Source organism: Macaca fascicularis, chromosome 9, assembly GCF_037993035.2.
Source record: "Macaca fascicularis isolate 582-1 chromosome 9, T2T-MFA8v1.1".
Taxonomy (NCBI): domain Eukaryota; kingdom Metazoa; phylum Chordata; class Mammalia; order Primates; family Cercopithecidae; genus Macaca; species Macaca fascicularis.
The window spans coordinates 56,002,142-56,021,429 of record NC_088383.1 but is presented as its reverse complement, the minus strand read 5'-3'; the positions used below and the strand labels follow the sequence as shown (position 1 = coordinate 56,021,429).

General features: G+C 35.8%; 2 protein-coding genes across 2 annotated transcripts in view; both read left to right on the top strand.

The window, feature by feature from the left end:
- Window positions 1–19,288, top strand: part of LOC102120061 (glutamate dehydrogenase 1, mitochondrial-like) — a 516,922-nt gene that overhangs the window by 101,110 nt on the left and 396,524 nt on the right. The gene's annotated exons all lie outside the window — the stretch shown is intronic.
- On the top strand, window positions 4,237–12,453 carry LOC102146061 (probable ATP-dependent RNA helicase DDX46). Its single transcript, XM_065520022.2, is given in 5 exon segments — window positions 4,237–4,656; window positions 5,086–5,142; window positions 8,631–8,663; window positions 9,781–11,665; window positions 11,668–12,453. Coding segments are annotated over 5 exon segments (2,838 nt in total). The 3' UTR covers window positions 12,111–12,453.

Genomic DNA, 19,288 nt, shown 5'->3' with positions numbered 1-19,288 from the left:
GAAAAAGAAGGTAGGGGAGGGACTCTTGATAGCCACTTTGGTAATGAAGCAAAGTGAGAGAAAATATCATCCTGGAGCTCAAGGGTGAGTACACTTAATGGCAAAAGAAGTGAGAACTGACCACCTGCTCATCCACATGGTGAGATACAGACAAATACCTCTTCTTGAGAATGAATGAGTGGATATATGAATGAATAGGTGAATGAGCAAATGAAGGCCTATCTGTGAATAACTAAACTGGAAACCCAAAGTCAGTTTACAAGCCTCTTGAGGATTTGGTTATAACTTGAATATCTCACTGAGAGCTCACCCTTTATATGGACTTAGTTCATTTACTTTCCCATTTGTTATTGAAGGTCCTTAGTACTCTGCTCGAAGGCTGAATTCTTAAAAATATACTACCACCCTTAACAAAGAACAAAAAAAAATTTTTGGAGGTGAATAAGTATGTTCAGTACCTTGGTTGTGATGATGCTATTGGTGTATGCACACATGTCCAAACTCATCCAAGTGAATATATTAAAGGTGTACAATTTTTATATCACTTATACCTCAATAAAACTTCTAAAAATGATTTAAAACTGAACAGCAACAACAACAAAACACTTAGGAAACAACAGAAATTTCTGTCCCCGTTCTAAGTGTTAATTTTAAAGATTTGACTAGGAATTTATTTTTTAGTGCAGAAATTGATTTTTTTTTTCAAAACACAAACATTATAATACAGAGCTAGTTAAAATCTACACATTTCCCTCCATAAAGGCAGAGGCACTCATGCAACAATCATCTTTAGAAATAGAAGTAAAACCACATGCATGATTTTTTTTGACTGTTTATGCGTTAACAACATTTTTTGGTTTTAGCCTTGGAAATACATCAGAAATAGACCTCCTGACTGTGTTTGCATTGGTTCCTTAGAAATGACTTAAATATAAGCAAACCATATTACTTAAACAATGTTAAGCTATGCTGTAGCATTGTATTACTGCTTTGAGAAACGTATGTAGTTCAACTGAATATTGTAGCAGTAATTCATGTTCATAGAAAAATCAATCAAAGGTTTTGACAAGTTCGAGACAGGTAGGGAAATAAAGGTCAGGCATTCTATTGCAAGTTCCCTATTCTAAACTGTAGTTCTTACAAATAGGCTTCTGAGGTCCCGAAGCTTTAGCAGGCCTCTTACATATGCCTTCATTGTCTGTTCTTTCAATGACATTCAGACATTTCTTTCTTTGTCCCTCCCATTGTGTCCGAGTCCCTCACACTGTTGAACTTGTGCTGCTCTCGCCTCTTCCTTCTGTCTCTCTTTTTAATACCCTGATGCAGCAGCAATGGATGGTGGGATGCATTTTGTTGAGCTCTCAAGGCAGTCAGAGTTCCACTTCAGTTTATGTAGCATCTGTTAGAACAAGGTTAAAATTACAGAAAGTACATGACTTTATTCCCTTTAGCTGAAGGACAACAAAGGTAGATTTTCATATTTCCTGGTAAAGTGCTGCTTCAGAGAAAGCACATTTTGGTATCCACTTAATCCCAAGTAAAATGACTTGGTTCCTAATGTTGATTTTGCCATTAGCCTGCTGGCTTTGTTAGGTTATTTATTTTCTTTAAGCCCATCGACCCTTCAGTTAGTCTCCATTCTGCCTACTTGTTGGTGAAATTTAAAAGGCCTCCTAGCAGCTCCAATAGTTGCAGTATAGTAGAAACAAGCAAATACTCCTTTTTAAAAGAAAAAAATTCTATGAAGGTGAAAATACTTGGATTCTAAAGTGAGTCTGGACATTATCTACCAAGCGGTAATCAGTTATACTTTTAAACTAAAAATACACCACAAGACCATTGCACACACCTACAAAAGTCCCAAGGATTATTGAAAAGTAGAAAGAAAAAAAAATAGTGGGAACTTCTTTTGGTTAAAATGCACATCTTATCAGGATTACCATAGTAACAGTAATTGTGATCTTTAGTTTGAATTTCTTTTCTGGAAATATAAAGTCTTAGAGAATTGTGATATAAATCCCAAGGCTAAAATAGGTGCCACTGATCATTCTAATGTTTATTTGATAACAGTCTTCCAAAATAGACTACTACTCTTATAAAACGGAAGGAGGAAGCTGAAAAGCTTAAGAAACCTCTGAAGAGCAGGCATTTCTAATTAGGAAGCTATAGGAGAACAGGCTTATGACTACCCAAAGCACTTAGGCATCTGATGTATTTTATGGAATGTCTTTCTCTTTTTCCTCATTTATCATCAAAGAGAGAACAAGTTTTATGATATTAAAACAAAAAGTAGTCTTAGTTGGATTAAATAGGCCTTCAAAGGGCTCTCTGACAGATACACTCATGAAATTATGACACAACTCTGCAAACTTACTCTATGTGAAATAAAAAACATGTAGAAGACACAAAATTCTAAGGGAAACTCAAGGATTTTCTAAGATTGCTTTACATAACTGCTTCTTTTTTTCCAAACTTTACCTTCTCTAACAACAAGCCATGCTATAACAGCATCAAGGGCTAGATAGTACAATGACAAGAATGCTGACAAAGGTAGTTGTATAAAAAAGAATGAGTCATATTTTGAGTGACAAAATGGTTAATATCTTCTTTCTTGCTTGTTTATATTGGCAATTTTTTCTATGTTTTAGAGGAATTGAGGATTAGGTTATGAGAGTATGATTTGTAAGAGTATAAGCAAATTTAACTCAATTTGTTATTGAATCTACAAAACATTGTGGAGGATATATAAAATTGTTACAATATGAATCTTATCCTCAAGGAATGTAATCGTTTTATTTCAGCTGGAGTTTTTTACGACTTACAAGTAGCTTAACTTTTGAATGCAGACCTTAAACACTCTTTATGCCGAGTTTTATTTGCTTGGTTTTATTGTATGGCCATGGTGGCTGTCACAAAATTTACCAACCCTAAATATTAGTATAGTTATACTTTCACTTATTACTTACAATTTATCACTGCTGTTTCCCGTGGAAGTGTGGCTGAGCAAAGTGTTTTGAACGGTGTTTACGCGTGCTTGATGCCTGCTCCTTCTGATCCAGGTGATCTAGAGAGCATTCTCACTGGGGCGGGGATGCTTGCACCTGTAACTTTACTAAGAATTCGTAAAAAGGCCAGGACCAAACTTCTATGTTTATGGGATTGTGCTGACCCATCTAGGCATTTTCAGTTCCTTGCTTTAAATAATTAAGCTACATTAACTGGATGAGAAACATTTGAGTGGTATTTTAAAATACTAGGGGAATTTCAAGGTAGGATCTTGTTGGGTATAAATCTAAAGCAGTCCTTTACAGTTCGGGAAGTTTAGGGCCTTTAAAAAGTTGAATTAACAGACGCTTTCCCTGAGGGACCATTTGCAGTGGAAGTTACATTTGATTTAGGACTGTAACATCTGCGATACACGCTTCTTAGACAGAGATACCTTAAGTATTACATAAGTATTACTGTGTCTGGAATTGGTGGGCTCTTGGTCTTGCTGACTTCAAAAATGATGCCACAGACCCTCGCAGTGAGTGTTACAGTTCTTAAACATGGTATGTCCGGAGTTTGTTCCTTCATTCAGATGTGTCTGGAGCTTCTTCCTTCCCGTGGGTTCATGGTCTTGTTAGCTTCAGAAGTGAAGCTGTAGACTTTCCCAGTGAGTGTTACAGCTCTTAAAGGCAGCATCACCCAAAGAGCTAGAAGCAACAAGACTTATCACAAAGAGCTAAAGAACAAAGCCTCTAAAACAGCAAAGGGTACCCGAGAGTGTTCCCGTCGGTGGCGCAGGCAGCCTACTTTTATTCCCTTATCTGGCTCCACCCACGTCCTGCTGATTGGTCCATCTTACAGAGAGCTGATTGGTCCACTTTACAGAGCGCTGATTGGACCGTTTTGACAGGGTGCTGATTGGTGCATTTACGATCCTCTAGCTAGACAAAAAAGTTCTCCAAGTCCCCACCAGATTAGCTAGATAAGGAGTGCTGATTGGTGCACATACAATCCTCCAGCTAGATATAAAAATTCTCCAAATCCCCATCTTACTCAGGAGTCCAGCTGGCTTCACCTAATGGATCCTGCACCCGGGCTGCAGGCGGAGCTGCCTGCCAGTCCGGAGCAGCGCCTGCACTCCTCAGCCCTGGGGCTGTCGATGGAACCAGGCGCCACGGAGTAGGGGGTGGCGCCCTAGTTGGGGAGTCTCGGCCCCGCGGGAGCCTACCGCAGCGGGGGAGGTCAGACATGGTGGGCTGCAGGTCCGGATCGCTGCCTCGTGGGGAGACAGCTAAGGCCCGGCGAGAATTTGAGTGCAGTGCAGGGGAGCCGGCACTGCTGGGGCACCCGGCGCAACCGCCACAGCTGCTGGCCCGGGTGCTAAGTCCCTCAATGCCCTGGGTCGGCGGCGCCGGCCGGCCGCTCCAAGTGCGAGGCCCGCTGAGCCCGAGCCCGCGCCTGCTCCCGCGCCCGCCGGAACTCGCGCTGGCCTGTGAGCGCGGCGCAAATCCCCGGTTCCCGTCCACGCTTCTCCCTCCACACCCTCCCCACAAGCAGAGGGAGGCGGCTCCGCCTCAGCCAGCCCAGAAAGGGGCTTCCATAGTGCCATGGCGGGCTGAAGGGCTCCTCAAGCGCGACCAGAGTGGACGCCGCCCGAGGAGGCGCCAAGTGAGGGCTGCTAACACGTTGTCACCTCTCATTAGGACGGAAATTTAGTTAACATATAAATAGGAGAGTTTACTTGGTTGGAGAATATTAGAATTTTTTAGAAAATTCCGTTAATCGAGGGGCCAGGATTGTTCATGGTTAAATTATGATTTTTAGGGCTCTGACTAGGTTCAATTTAAGTACCTTGTTTTCGGGGGTTGGCAAGAGTACCTCTCACCTAATTTAACAATAAAGTCAGAGATGGGGGGAGGGGAGATTTGCGGTTTTAATCGGAAGCAGTCCTTTAGTGCGTGAAGGTAGGTGTGTGCGTGAACTTACGTGTGCGTGAACGTACGTGTGCGTGAACGTACGTGTGTGTGTGAAATGTGTATTGATTTTTATGCCCTTCGAGCATGAATGAACACCTTATGGTTGGGTATGTTGGTTCAGAATATTCAAGATAAGTCCAGCTACAATCGATTCCGCAGGGATCAGGCTCCTGCCATGGTAGGTGGCAGCATCCCGAAAATTTAAAAATACCCAATGCACGACAGTGCTCCCGTGACTAGTTACTAGGGTGATAGTCACTAGTACATTGAGATACAAAGTTTGCAAATATTTTCTCCCAGTTTGTAGGTTGCCTCTCCACCCTCCATCCTCCTATTTCCTTTGCTCTGCACAAACTTTATAATTTTAAGTAATTCTGTTTATCTATTTTTGTCTTTATTGCCTCTGTTTTTGCTGTACAAACTAAATCCTCAAAAGCCTGTATCATCATAGTTAAAAGATTTATTTTGATAATATTCCAAACGGTTTAAAATGCTTTCTTTGTTTGACATAATGGCATCAGATATAACATGGCATAATGTCATACTATCACTCTTTTTCACTTAAAAATCAAAATGTAAAAATTATAATTTTTAAATATGGCAAAAACGTACATTAAAAATACATTAAATGGTAAATAACAAAGTGCTGTAGATCCCACATATAATCATGGCTTACTTTTATAATACCTTGAACATTATAAAGTGATTTTCTATCTCTTATTACATTTTATAATAACCTATGGGATAGCTGGAGTAGATATTATTTTCTCTGCCTTACATGTGCCAAAAACGACAGAGAGAGAGAAGTGAAGTGATTTTCCCCATATTACAAAGACACAGTGGTGCAGAGCTGAAACTTCACTGATTATTTGAAATACTTTACAGTTTTTCTAAAACATAGTGAGATCTAGGACTTAGTGTTATACCCAGCCCTGTTTGAAAATTTCTCAGGATATTGGTTCATCCTTTATTAAAATGAACAAACAAAAAAAGTAGGATCAAGTTAAGAAAAGCAGAATGTTTTGGTAGGATTAAGATCTCAAAATAATTGTCTGAAGCCAATAAAGTGTTACATTATTTTTATTGCTTTATTTTTAATTCTATAATTTTTGCTGTGTCTGTATGGTGGTGTAATAACCTGAGAAAGACAGTTCTAATCACACATGTACTAATCACAACCATTCAACATAATTTTAGAGTATAAGATTTAACCAGGATGTAAATGTAAAAGTTCTTAAAAGTATTCAACTTCTGTGTCTATACTTAAGACTCCATCTCTAGGTGTCTGTTGATTATGCAAGTAGAATTAACAATAATTAATTTATCAACCTAATCTTTAAGCAGTGCAAGCATTATTATTAGACTTTCTTAAATGGGCACTATAATACATATCTTGATTGAGCTTATTTCATAGAAGAATGGTATTTCTAACATTATTTTAGAGATTTTTGATATTCAATCTCAAATGTTTAATATATTTTCCAAAATAAATAAGGATGAGCACTAGCATACTCTTAATATTTACAGGAAAAATGTAAACAAAAACACTTGGATTTCTAGGTTCCTTTAATAATCTCAACGCCAGGATGAATTCTCTAAGTCCGAAAAAATTGCCATGACTTGGTACTAAGATCAGTATCAATTCAGCCATTATTTCTTTTAAAAAAATTAACTTAAATAAAAGTTGCATTTACCATTTTGTGCAGTGGTTCTCAACCCTGGTTATCCCTCTATAGTTTTAAGAAATAATTCAACCATTATTTCTTTAAAAAAATTAACTTAAATAAAAGTTGCATTTACCATTTTGTGCAGTGGTTCTCAATCCTGGTTATCCCTCTACAGTTTTAAAAACTACTGATACCTGGGTCCTTGGCCTAGTGATTCAGCATAAATTAGTCTCACATGTGGCTTTGTTATCAGGAGCTTAAACAGTTTCCCAGTTTATATTAATGTGCAGCTGAATTTGAGAACAACTGCTTTAGTCTTTTGAAATGAGGCCAGGTGTACATATAAGGCCTTACTGTGCAAAGCTTTAAATTTGGGGGACATTTTGGTCATATAAAGCTGGTTAATACAGATGAAGTTTAAAAGAAATAGATTCTCACTTACCAGATATACTGATACTCTGCAGGAATCACAATCATTTTGAGATAATTAAAAATAAGAGAAAAATAAACTTCCTGAATGTTGACTTTATAATTACATGGTCTACATTTCTCACAGTATACTGTCTTGATTGATGGTTAGAATAAAATTCCAAAGAATCTGAAACTTAGCATACAAAATTATATTTGTATAATTTTTATGTTCAACATATTTCAGTGAAATTCAGTGATTAAAAATTAATTATCCATGGATGATATATATGATTATTCTATTGCCAAGACTGTTGCATTAAGTAAGGCAGCTCGTTCCCAACAGATCTGGAGATCAATGTTGCAATCTGAAGAAGGTTTTTAAAGTCAGTATTCTTAGGTACAGATATCATTTTGTTATAATCTCCATATTATTGCAATTCAGTTCTACAGAAGATGTTTCTTGTCACATCACCAGTCCAGTGACACTGGTAGAGTGTATCAAGGGAAATGTGAATTGTCCTTTTAAACTTCCAAACCAAATAATAGAGTGAATTGATTTATATTTCAACCTTGACTATGAAACACATTAACAATTATGATCCATAGTAAAAATTCTGTTTTTATACATTATAATTTACTGAGACCCATTTAAAATTCACATAACATTTGTTTGAGTTGGACAGTGTTTACAATTGTAATTTTTGCAGCCTTGAAAACGCCAAATGTGTTTGATTAATATCAGCTTCCTACAGCCACACCTGTATAATATTTATGTCTCTCAGTTACTATTTGTGGTAATTAGCGAATTTTCCATTGCAATTAACCAACTTCAACCTCGAACATTGTCTGAGATGCTTAACTTTTTACTTTTTTTCTTAGTTGAAATATTTTAATTATATTTTACTTTGTGATTTTAGTTTTCCTTTTATCTTCTTGGAGTTTAACCTCAATAAAATTTTGAGTTGGTTCTTACTTATTTGCGTCAAACAACTCTAAAATGTAATACAAATTATTATCACTCTATCTACATGGAAAAACATTGTTAACAAACCTGTGAATGACTTAATCATTTCAACAATTAAGATATTTACACACATTTCTTCTAAAAAGAATGGTTAAAACTACCTGTACATTGGAAACATTTTCACATAAATTTGCTCATTATTATTTGTATTTATATTGTGCAAATTATGTCAGTAGCTAGAATGAGTTGGATTTGACAATAGAGAAAAGGTGGTTCCATATCCCAGACTCTTAAAACACACTTTTCAATTTAGGTCACAAGCACTCAAAAGATATGTGTGTGGTCCTCATATCTGGCATCTAATTCCTATGAGTTTCCTTCAGTTAATACTAAATACATGTATATAAATTGCCATAAACTGAGCTGTATGATGGTAATAATCCCCAAATGATGATTCAATCATCCAGATCTTTGGCTTGTCCTAATTCCATTATACGAGGTGGATCTAATGGTCATTAGATCCCTAGATATCAGGGATCCCTAGAAAAGTGTTTTCTTAATCTTAGATAATAGTTTTCAATGCTTTGGTGAAAATTACTTATGTAACGCTTCGATTTTAATCAGTGTTTGAAAATGGCTCGCTCAATGGTTGATAAGGTAAGTCATCACACAATACTTCTATAGTGTACAAAAAAAAAAAGCTAAAACGTTAATTAGTCTTAATATACGTTAGGTATTCAGTACCTCTTATTTCCAGATGTATACAATAAATTCCTTTTATATCTTAGAGCTAAAACCAGAGAAAAAATTATCTCCATAAACCATGCACTCTCTTTTGTCAGATAAAAAAAAAAGTATAATTCATCTTTATCTTCTCTGATCTATTATGTTGACTTTTATTTTTGATTTTAAAAATTGAACTTATTGATTTTTTCTTGATATATAAATTATACATGTTCAGTGTGTATAGCATACATTAAAAATTGTTAAAAAACACCTATAATCTCAGCAAACAGAAAATTTACTTTATTTTGTTGAAAATGTTACCTAACAACATTTTAGTTTTCCTAAATATCAGAACTGTCTTATTAGCATACATTTTCAAAATAAATTTTATTCTATCTTCTTTAATAACATATCAGTTTTTCCTTTATATGTATTTTGAACATATATTTGGGTCATTAAATGCTATGTTAAAAGTCTGGATTTCATTTGTTAGTATTCCATAACTAGCAATTATAAAGTTGGACATTTAGATTTATTTCAGTTTTCAATATTCACTTCTAAAGAAAGGTTACAATGAATATTTCTGTAGTTAAATCTAACCACACACGCAAGATTATTTCTTTAGAATACATTTTAGAAGTAGTATTACATTAAGGCATTTGACTTACACTTTTAAAATCTCTTTAGAAAACGTTGTTATTATAATTATTTTTGTATGCCTTGTATTATAATTTGTATCAAATATATTTTTATATGCATGGTATAGATGAGAGATGCAAATCTAGTTAGATAAAGCAACAAATTACATAATTAAATAACACATTGACATTATTTTAAGTGTATTTTTAAAAAAACACTGTGCTAAATTCCTCTCAAGTCAGCATCTAAACTAATTCTTGAAAAAGATCCAGAAAACAAAGGTCTCTCCCGACCCATGCTGCCGGCCGCGAGAATGCTGGTGCCCTTGAGTACCACGCGCAGGCGAACGGGACAAACAAGGAGACTGCGCTGCCCTCAGCGCCCAGCAAATATCGGCGCTAAGCACTAGCGACAGCTATACCGGCGGCGGCCATCCCAGCGCGGCCAAACCACCAAAAAAGCAGTTGTGGATTCTGATAAGAAGAAAGGTGAGCTGATGGAGAATGACCAGGATGCCATGGAGTGTTCTTCAGAGGAGGAAGAAGTTGATCTTCAGACAGCCCTTACAGGGTATCAAACAAAACAGCGAAAGCTTCTAGAACCAGTTGATCATGGAAAAATTGAATATGAGCGATTTAGGAAAAAATTCTATGTCGAAGTTCCAGAACTAGCAAAAATGTCTCAAGAAGAGGTAAATGTGTTTCGATTAGAAATGGAGGGCATTACAGTTAAAGGAAAAGGTTGTCCCAAACCAATTAAATCCTGGGTCCAGTGTGGAATTTCCATGAAGATCTTAAATTCCCTCAAAAAGCATGGCTATGAAAAACCCACGCCCATCCAAACCCAAGCTATTCCTGGTATAATGTCCGGACGAGATTTGATTGGCATTGCCAAAACAGGAAGTGGAAAGACCATTGCTTTTCTGTTGCCCATGTTTAGACACATCATGGGTCAGAGGTCATTAGAAGAAGGAGAGGGGCCAGTAGCTGTCATCATGACTCCAACTCGAGAACTGGCTTTACAGATTACTAAAGAGTGTAAGAAGTTTTCCAAGACTTTGGGACTTAGAGTGGTCTGTGTTTATGGAGGAACAGGAATCAGTGAACAGATTGCTGAGCTGAAAAGAGGTGCTGAAATTACTGTTTGCACACCTGGTCGAGTGATTGACATGTTAGCAGCTAACAGTGGTCGGGTCACAAATCTTCGAAGACTGACATATGTTGTTTTAGATGAAGCAGACAGAATGTTTGACATGGGTTTTGAACCCCAGGTCATGCGCATCGTGGATAATGTTCATCCTGATCGACAGACGGTTATGTTTTCAGCTACTTTCCCCAGAGCTATGGAGGCTTTGACTAGCAGGATCCTGAGTAAACCTATTGAAGTACAAGTTGGAGGCAGGAGTGTGGTTTGCTCGGATGTGGAGCAACAAGTGACTGTGATTGAAGAAGAAAAGAAATTCTTGAAGTTACTTGAGCTTCTAGGCCATTATCAAGAGTCAGGATCTGTCATTATATTTGTGGATAAGCAGGGACATGCTGATGGTCTTCTTAAGGATTTAATGAGAGCATCTTATCCTTGCATGTCTCTTCATGGAGGCATTGATCAATATGACAGAGATAGCATCATAAATGACTTTAAGAATGGGACCTGCAAACTTGTGGCTACCTCTGTTGCTGCCCGAGGTCTAGATGTGAAACATCTGATTCTTGTAGTAAATTATAGCTGCCCCAACCATTATGAGGATTATGTACACAGAGCAGGGTGGACTGGAAGAGCAGGCAACAAGGGTTATGCTTATACTTTTATCACAGAAGATCAAGCTCGCTATGCTGGTGACATAATTAAAGCTCTTGAATTGTCAGGGACCGCAGTACCTCCTGATTTAGAGAAACTGTGGAGTGATTTCAAAGATCAACAGAAAACTGAGGGGAAAATAATTAAAAAGAGTAGTTGGTTCTCTGGTAAGGGATTCAAGTTTGATGAAACAGAACAAGCTTTGGCTAATGAGAGGAAGAAGTTACAAAAAGCAGCTCTTGGTCTGCAAGATTCAGATGATGAGGATGCTGCAGTTGACATTGATGAGCAAACTGAAAGCATGTTTAATTCAAAGAAGAGAGTAAAGGATATGGCTGCTCCTGGAACATCAAGTGTTCCTGCTCCAACTGCAGGAAATGCTGAGAAATTACAAATTGATAAGAGATTGGCTCTCAGAATCAACGCCCAGAAGAATTTGGGCATCGAGTCTCAGGTAGATGTGATGCAACAGGCCATCAATGCAATTCTTAGAGGTGGCACATTCTGGCTCCCACTGTTTCTGCAAAAACCATTGCAGAACAACTTGCCGAAAAGATCAATGCCAAGCTCAATTATGTGCCTTTAGAGAAACAAGAAGAAGAGAGACAGGATGGTGGACAGAACGAATCTTTTAAGAGATATGAAGAAGAATTAGAGATCAGTGACTTCCCACAGACTGCTAGGTGGAAAGTTACCTCTAAGGAAGCTCTGCAGAGGATCAGTGAATACTCTGAAGCCACAATTACAATCAGAGGAACATACTTCCCTCCTGGTAAAGAACCCAAGGAAGGCGAGTGGAAGATTTACTTGGCAATTGAAAGTGCCAATGAACTGGCTGTGCAGAAAGCAAAGGCAGAAATCACCAGGCTCATAAAAGAAGAGCTGATCCGGCTGCAAAATTCATACCAACCAACAAATAAAGGAAGATACAAAGTCTTATAGACATCGGAAAAAAGATTTTTACCTGTGCTGGTCTATGATAGATGTGGCAGTTGCAGTCTGCAGTTTACAATGTATTGTAAATTAAGATTTTTAAAATTCTGTCTTGCTGATTTTTTTTTAAAATACAAAAAACTAGTATTTGGTAAAGACATTTGTCCGTAAGTACCCCCACAATCAATCAAACTATATCTAAAGCCGGCCTGTTTTCAGAGTATGATGTCCTTTAATGTAAACTTAAATATCAATATTTTAAATGTCTGGATAACATTCTAGAGGTTTAAAAAATGGAAATATTTGAACTTTCTATTTAAGGCAATAAAGTACACAAGTTGTTAAGGGGCTATTCACTTTATCCTGTACTTTCAATGAAATTGTGATCATTTCCTAAGAAAAGGTAAAATTCACTATCATATTTTGTGTCCCCACCTTGAGCTTAAATGTTACATAACTCTGTGGAACAATATGAACTGAATTTAAGAATGTTATAATAGAAGTCTTACAAAATAGGTTGAGAGTTTTTGTTTCAATTTTTATCATCATAAATGGGCAAAAAGTAGTTGGACTAATTTCGGTTTTTATACAAGTGAAGATTTAATAGTTAAAAAAACAAGAAAACAAAGGTCTCAAATTTCTAGATATTTTAGGTGTACATTCAGGTTTCCAAAAGATAACTGATGTGGTAACTTGAGAAACATGGAATAAAGATTTGGGCACCCCACAGGGAAGCCACACAAGGATAGTCTAGAACCTCTCAGTTAGTAATAAAGGGGCCCTGGTAGCATTCCTAGTCCTGTAGGGGACAGGTAAATAATTTACTAAAATCTATAGACAGAGAGGCTTGTGAGGACAGGGCTGCCTGGCTGGATCTGTGACTTTTGGTCAAAGAAATAGTTAATGCCAGCACTCCTAGAAGGGGGAGGGAGCCAGGAATGTAACTACTTGCCGCACCCTTCTCTCTTCTTGCAGTCCTTGCTCTTCTCTCTTCCTCCAGTCACTTGCTCCTGCTTTTTATTGGCTGAACTCAACTGACATCAGGCAGTAAGGGAGCCCTGGAAGTAGTACATTGTGTATTTCAGCCTCCTAGGTGCACAGAGCAGGTTTGAGAATAGGGATTGGCCTTGCAGGGGCAAATGAAAGATACCCAGTGCAATAAGAAATCTCTACAGGTATCTTCCTCCTTTTATTTTTTCTTATGACTGTGTCTAGACAGGGGAATTCATTTTTCTACTAGAAATACTTTATGTATATTCATTTATGATTTTCACTCTAAGAGGTATTCTTTCAGTGAGATCTTGAAAATCCGAATCACTTTAATTTACATGTATAGAACTCAATGTCTATGAAACAAGTGTAGCATCTATACATATGTATGTCATAAATGTATAACATGTGTATTACACATCTAATAGAGTATATCATCTTAGTATTTAATAATCTATGATTATTCAAAGAACTCAATATGTAAACTCAAAATATACATGCATTGCTTTTTAAAAATTTTTTGGTTATGTATTATGTGACTATTTACAATGGAAAAGGACACACAGTTCAGTTTGATGGCTGTGTGTCAAATGAAAGCTAAATATCCTACTCCTATCCAGCTTTTCCTACCTATTCCTCTTTACTCTGCCCCTGATACTCAGACATCCTCAGGTGAAATGTTCACAGAATAAGAGAGGAAAAGTTGGTCAAATAGGATATTCCTTTAAATCTTGGATTTTAATTAATTGTGTTTAATTATTGAACCCTTGCTTTTTTCTTTACTGAAAAATGTGTATGATGACCACTTGCCATTTTTTTATGCTGAAAAAGTTCTGCCTATCATAACTTTATTTGTTTATTTATTTATGAGAGAGAGTCTCACTCTGTTACCGAGGCTGGAGTGCGGTGGCATGATTTCAACTCACTGCAGCCTCCGTCTCCTGGGTTCAAGCAAGCCTCCTACTTCAGTAACTTGGATTATTGGTGCACACCATTATGCTTGGCTAATTTTTTTTGTAGTTTTGGTAGAGATGGGGTATTACCATGTTGTGCAAGATGTTGTCAAACTTCTGGACTCAGGAGCTGGGATGACAGGTGTGAGCCACCACACCAGGACTGCCTATCATAACCTTAAATATTTTATGAAGCAATGTATGTAGAGTGCCAAACAAGTAAATTGCTAAAAAGAAAACTATCTCCTGTGTTTTTAATGGAAAAGTAAATGTTTTTATATAGTTGCTAGATGAGTTAAGGCAATGGAACCTGTTTGTGAGATTTTGTAACTTTAATCCTTTACTTTTTTTTTTTTTTTGAGGTGGAGTTTTGCTTTTGTCACCCAGGCTGGAGTGCGATGGCGTGATCACGGCTCACCGCAACCTCTACCTCCTAGGTTCAAGTGATTCTCCTGCCTAGGTCTCCCGAGTAGCTGGGATTACAGGCATGCGGCACCATGCCCGGCTAATTTTGTATTTTTAGTAGAGACGGGGTTTCTCCATGTTGGTCAAGCTGGTCTCGAACACCCAACCTCAGGTGATCCGCCCACTTTGGCCTCCCAAATTGCTGGGATTATAGGTGTGAGGCGCCACACCCTGCCTATTCCTTTATTTCTAACAGTTTTTCAGGATGTTGCTAGAGCAAAGTTTTATATTCACCTTTTTGACTTCATTTTCTTCAAAATGCCCCAGTTTTTCTTAGCTTTACAATTTTTTTTTTTCCAGAAATGATAACAGAGCAACGGTTTGGTAATACTAGAGTTTCTATCCTTTTTCTCTTCTTTGATCTGCCTCAAATGTTCTCACATGGCACGTGATCATTATGACTCCCATCTTAAGACAATTATAAACTGACATTAAACTTATAGTCATACCAGAACTAAGACACACCATCTCACGGTCTTCTTGCATTTGTGCAGGCTTTCTTTATGTATGTGTGTATTTTTACTTGTTTCATTTTTGTTTTTATACAAACCACCATCCCTTTTGTATTTTGGCAAGCCATCTATAATACTTGGTAGCCTTGAATTAATGTCAGCTTCGAACAGTAACAATATTCTGGTACCATTCGGATAAGTAAAAGAGTCTTAGTTGCCAGCAACAACTTCTCCGGAATTCTTTATTGCTGTCTTTGCTGTAAATATCTACCAGATAGTCCAAAAATGTAGCCCCAGGTTTGCATTTGCTAATAAGGTGCCAGAAGCCTATGACAAGTCAAGACCAATAAATACAACAACACCTTCCTACATCACAGTTTTAAGTGCTTTAAAATAGAGGATCCAAGTTGCTCTGTCCATTAGAAAAGGTCAGCCCAGATTAATCTACCTTCTCACTCACACACTAGATGACACCTGGCTATATGCTGTCGATTCAGCACTTGTACAAGTGTCAGAACCAAAACTCTTCATTTGCTCTGCTTTCTTTCTTTTTCCCTCTTATTCTTTTTCTGATATGACTGACATTATTCTGGTTCAATTCAATAAACCTGTACTGAGCACCCACTGTTCAGATACTCTCTCAGACCCAGGCCTCAAGGAACTTGAAAGCTAACAAATGATCTCTTAACCAGAAATTCTTGATGAAAACACTTAAAAGAGTGTAAAAAATTTCAACTGTCAAGAAAGCATCTTTTCAAAGTAGATGGATCTAAATTATCTTTATATCAAACCACCATTTTGAGATGTATTCTTTAAAGTTATTATATCTGAGAAGTCTCCTTTTTCTTTTACTCTTCACAAATATTTTTTTCTTTTGTTCACTCTAGAAGAGTTTGATGTATTGGTTTTGAATGACCAGGATTATTTCAGAAGGATTAAACTAATAAAATATTATAGGCAACAAGAACAGTGAGGTGCTGAGAGGCATGTAAAAATGTGAGACTATAGCATTTAATGGAAAGACTTACAGAAGGGAGCTAAAAATATATATTTTCACTACCAGAGCCTACTTTTACTACTAATAATACTGAACACAGCAAATTCGAACCAATTTAAATAATTAAAAAGCCTTAAATATGAATATGTCAACATTAATATTGATTTTAAATAGAATTCAAACATAACTGAGAAGAATTTGCTTGACAAATAATTATACAACCTGCATCTTTACTATATTGAACACATTTATATTGAAGTATTGTGATTATAAAAATGTTTATCTTGAATATATAATTTTCTTGTATAACATATATAATGTAGGTAATGCCATTCATATTAGTATGTTTCTTCCCTGTTAACAATACAAAAAAGATATGTACATAATTAAGTCTTTTTCTTTAAGAGAACATTCAGAAAGCTTAAAAATAAATTTTAAGTGAAACACTAGCAAAACTTTGGCCTTTACTAAAATTGTACTTCTGTACCCACTTTAACCTGGTTCTGTAGTTTAGATTCTGATTTTATTTGTCAAAGGGATGCCTATGTACTCAATGCAAGTGACATAACATCCTTCATTCAATAAGAATCCAAGTGCATGAATAAATACATATCTATTGCAAATAAAAATAGGAGAGTAGATAATTATTGAGTTTTTTTTTTGACTAAAGTACAACACTCTCTAGTCATAAGAGCAAAAATATATTTACCAGTATAGCATGTTAATAATGGGTATTTATAAATGTAGCCTACCATATTTTTAATCAACTTAAAACATACATTTGGTAGGACTTAAGTTTAGCTGCATAAATGAGAATAATGAACTTAGTTACAGACTTTTTGGACGTGTTTCCCACTTTAATTAAAAAGAGTAGTAATATTAACATTTAATTCTGCTTTATATTTTCAAAAGGATTAGTTCAGTAATGATTATAAACTTCCCTGGCATCTTTGCAACTATCAGCATCCTCAAATTTACAGATGAGGGAATTTTCAGAAGAAGGTTAAGTACTAGGAATAGATTTTGAATCCAGTGGATTTCAGTTACAAGACTGGTCTAGGCTAGTGCAAGGAGCTGGTAGCTTGCATTTATTCTAGAAAACAAGGCAAGGTGTTTGGTCTTTAATCAAATTATTCAAAATACAAATTATTTAAAATATTTAAAACAATATTATTATTTGAAATAATATTTGTATTCTGGGGTTTGTATTAAGTCAGATGAGAGTTCAGAAACCAGCTTTGCCACTTATGAGTCATATAATCTTGAGTGAGCTACTTTGGTATCTGTTTCTGTATCTATTAGGCAGGAAGAATCATCGTACCTATGTCATGAGATTTCTGTTCAGATTTAAGAACGACCCTTTTTGCCCAAGACTTAGAAAATAGAGAGCATTTGTCAAATTTGAATACTACTATTGATAATGAAGATGATGATGATGATTTCCAGACAAATTAGGCTGAATTCATACACATAAGTGAGAGCTGGATAGAGTCTTCTACATTTAGACCAAAAATGTGGAGATTAATCTATATAGAGACCCCATATGGTGAAAACAACAGATTAAGATCAACAATTGCCTGGCAGAACAGTAGTTCTGTGTATGATTTGACAAGCAAATTATCCTGAGTTGTGATGTTTCCATTCTATTTAAAATCAACAGAACAGTCTCCCTCTCTCTCTCACTACACACACACACACACACACACACACACACACACATATATAGTGTGTGTATATATGTATAGGGTGTGTGTATATATGTATACACACACAGAACAGTCTTTCTCTCTCTTTAGATATATATATATCTATATATATATCTAGATTCCAACTCTAAAATTCTATGACACAAATATATTATTTAGATTGTATATTCACATTAATTTTGTTTAAAATCTCCATTATGCTTTAGAGGGGATTTCAATAAGAATACGTATACCCCATCACATTTTATCAAGCTGAAACTGATTATGCAAATTTTTCGTAGGTAATGTCCATTAATTCTTCTTAAATATTAGATTTTGGTAGAGGTATGTTATAGATTTACATGCGTAAAAACTATCCAAACTTATTTTAAACACCTCTACTATCACCTTCAGTTCTATTTAAGGTCAACTTAATAGATTTATATAGGTCCCAAGCTATTAGAGAAAATGATAAAATAATTTTTAGTTTAATTTTCCAAAATGCAGATGTTTATTGTATAAATAAAACTCTTTCCCAATGATTTGACCAGAATTCATAAAGTAGAAACATCTGTTGTTCAGACTCATCCAAACTATACCTTACTCTTTATTCTGTATTTATAAACCACAAAAGATAATGCTCACTAGTTGAAGTCTATAAGCTTTCATGCATTATTTATGAAGTCAGTAAAAATTTCAAGTATTTGCATAATAATTGATATTAGCAATAAGAGTATGAGTTTATAAATGTTTCCAAGTGTCAATAAATGCCAGTGTTGGAGATAAACAGAAAAAGTGATTTAATCACACCTGATTTAGTGCTATTTTTCTTTTATATTTCAACAGTCAGTGGAATCTCGGCAGTAACGAAGAGAGAAACAAATTTTACATTGTTAAAAATAACATTTAGATTATATTTTTGTATGTGAGAATGTACAGATATTGAGTATAAGAATTCTACATTTTTGAGTTAGGTGAATTTAGGTATGTTTTGAATCATTTAACTTTGAGAGAATTCTGTATATTCACTAAAGGAAACATTCACATTAAATTGCTCATCTTTCTTTATCAGTCAATGAATCTCACTGATAACTTTGGAATACACCTTTTGGTAAAGCTATGTTATTATGTTTTAATTGTATTGAATAGGTCTGAGAAGCATTTTGTTTACAGAGCATTTGTAAAATAAAAAGTGATTAAATATATGGATAATCTGTGTTTGTTTTCCTTTGAATGTGGAGATGACAGAAGTAAATATGATAGATGCCATGGGATTTTATTTTTTCAACTGAAGCTAGTAAATTCCCTTTGTTTATGGGTAATCCTATATAACTGAGCAAAGTTATTCTCTGTAAATCTCATTTATGTCTTTATATGTTGGTCATGATTATTTATATTTGTCTTTAGTAACTTTGGTAAGAGAAGAGGCAGGGTTAATTTAAGGAAGCCATAGACCAATCTGCTTTAGAAATTTTATTATCCTATTAAATCCAAGAAGCTGTAGGAATGATATATGGGACAAAATAAAAAGTTTATCTAAACGACAAACCTTATTTGAAATATAAATAAGTTAAAAAATAAAAAAAGTAAGAAACTATAATTTACAAAAAACACTTATTTTATGATACCATGTCCTGATTCCATT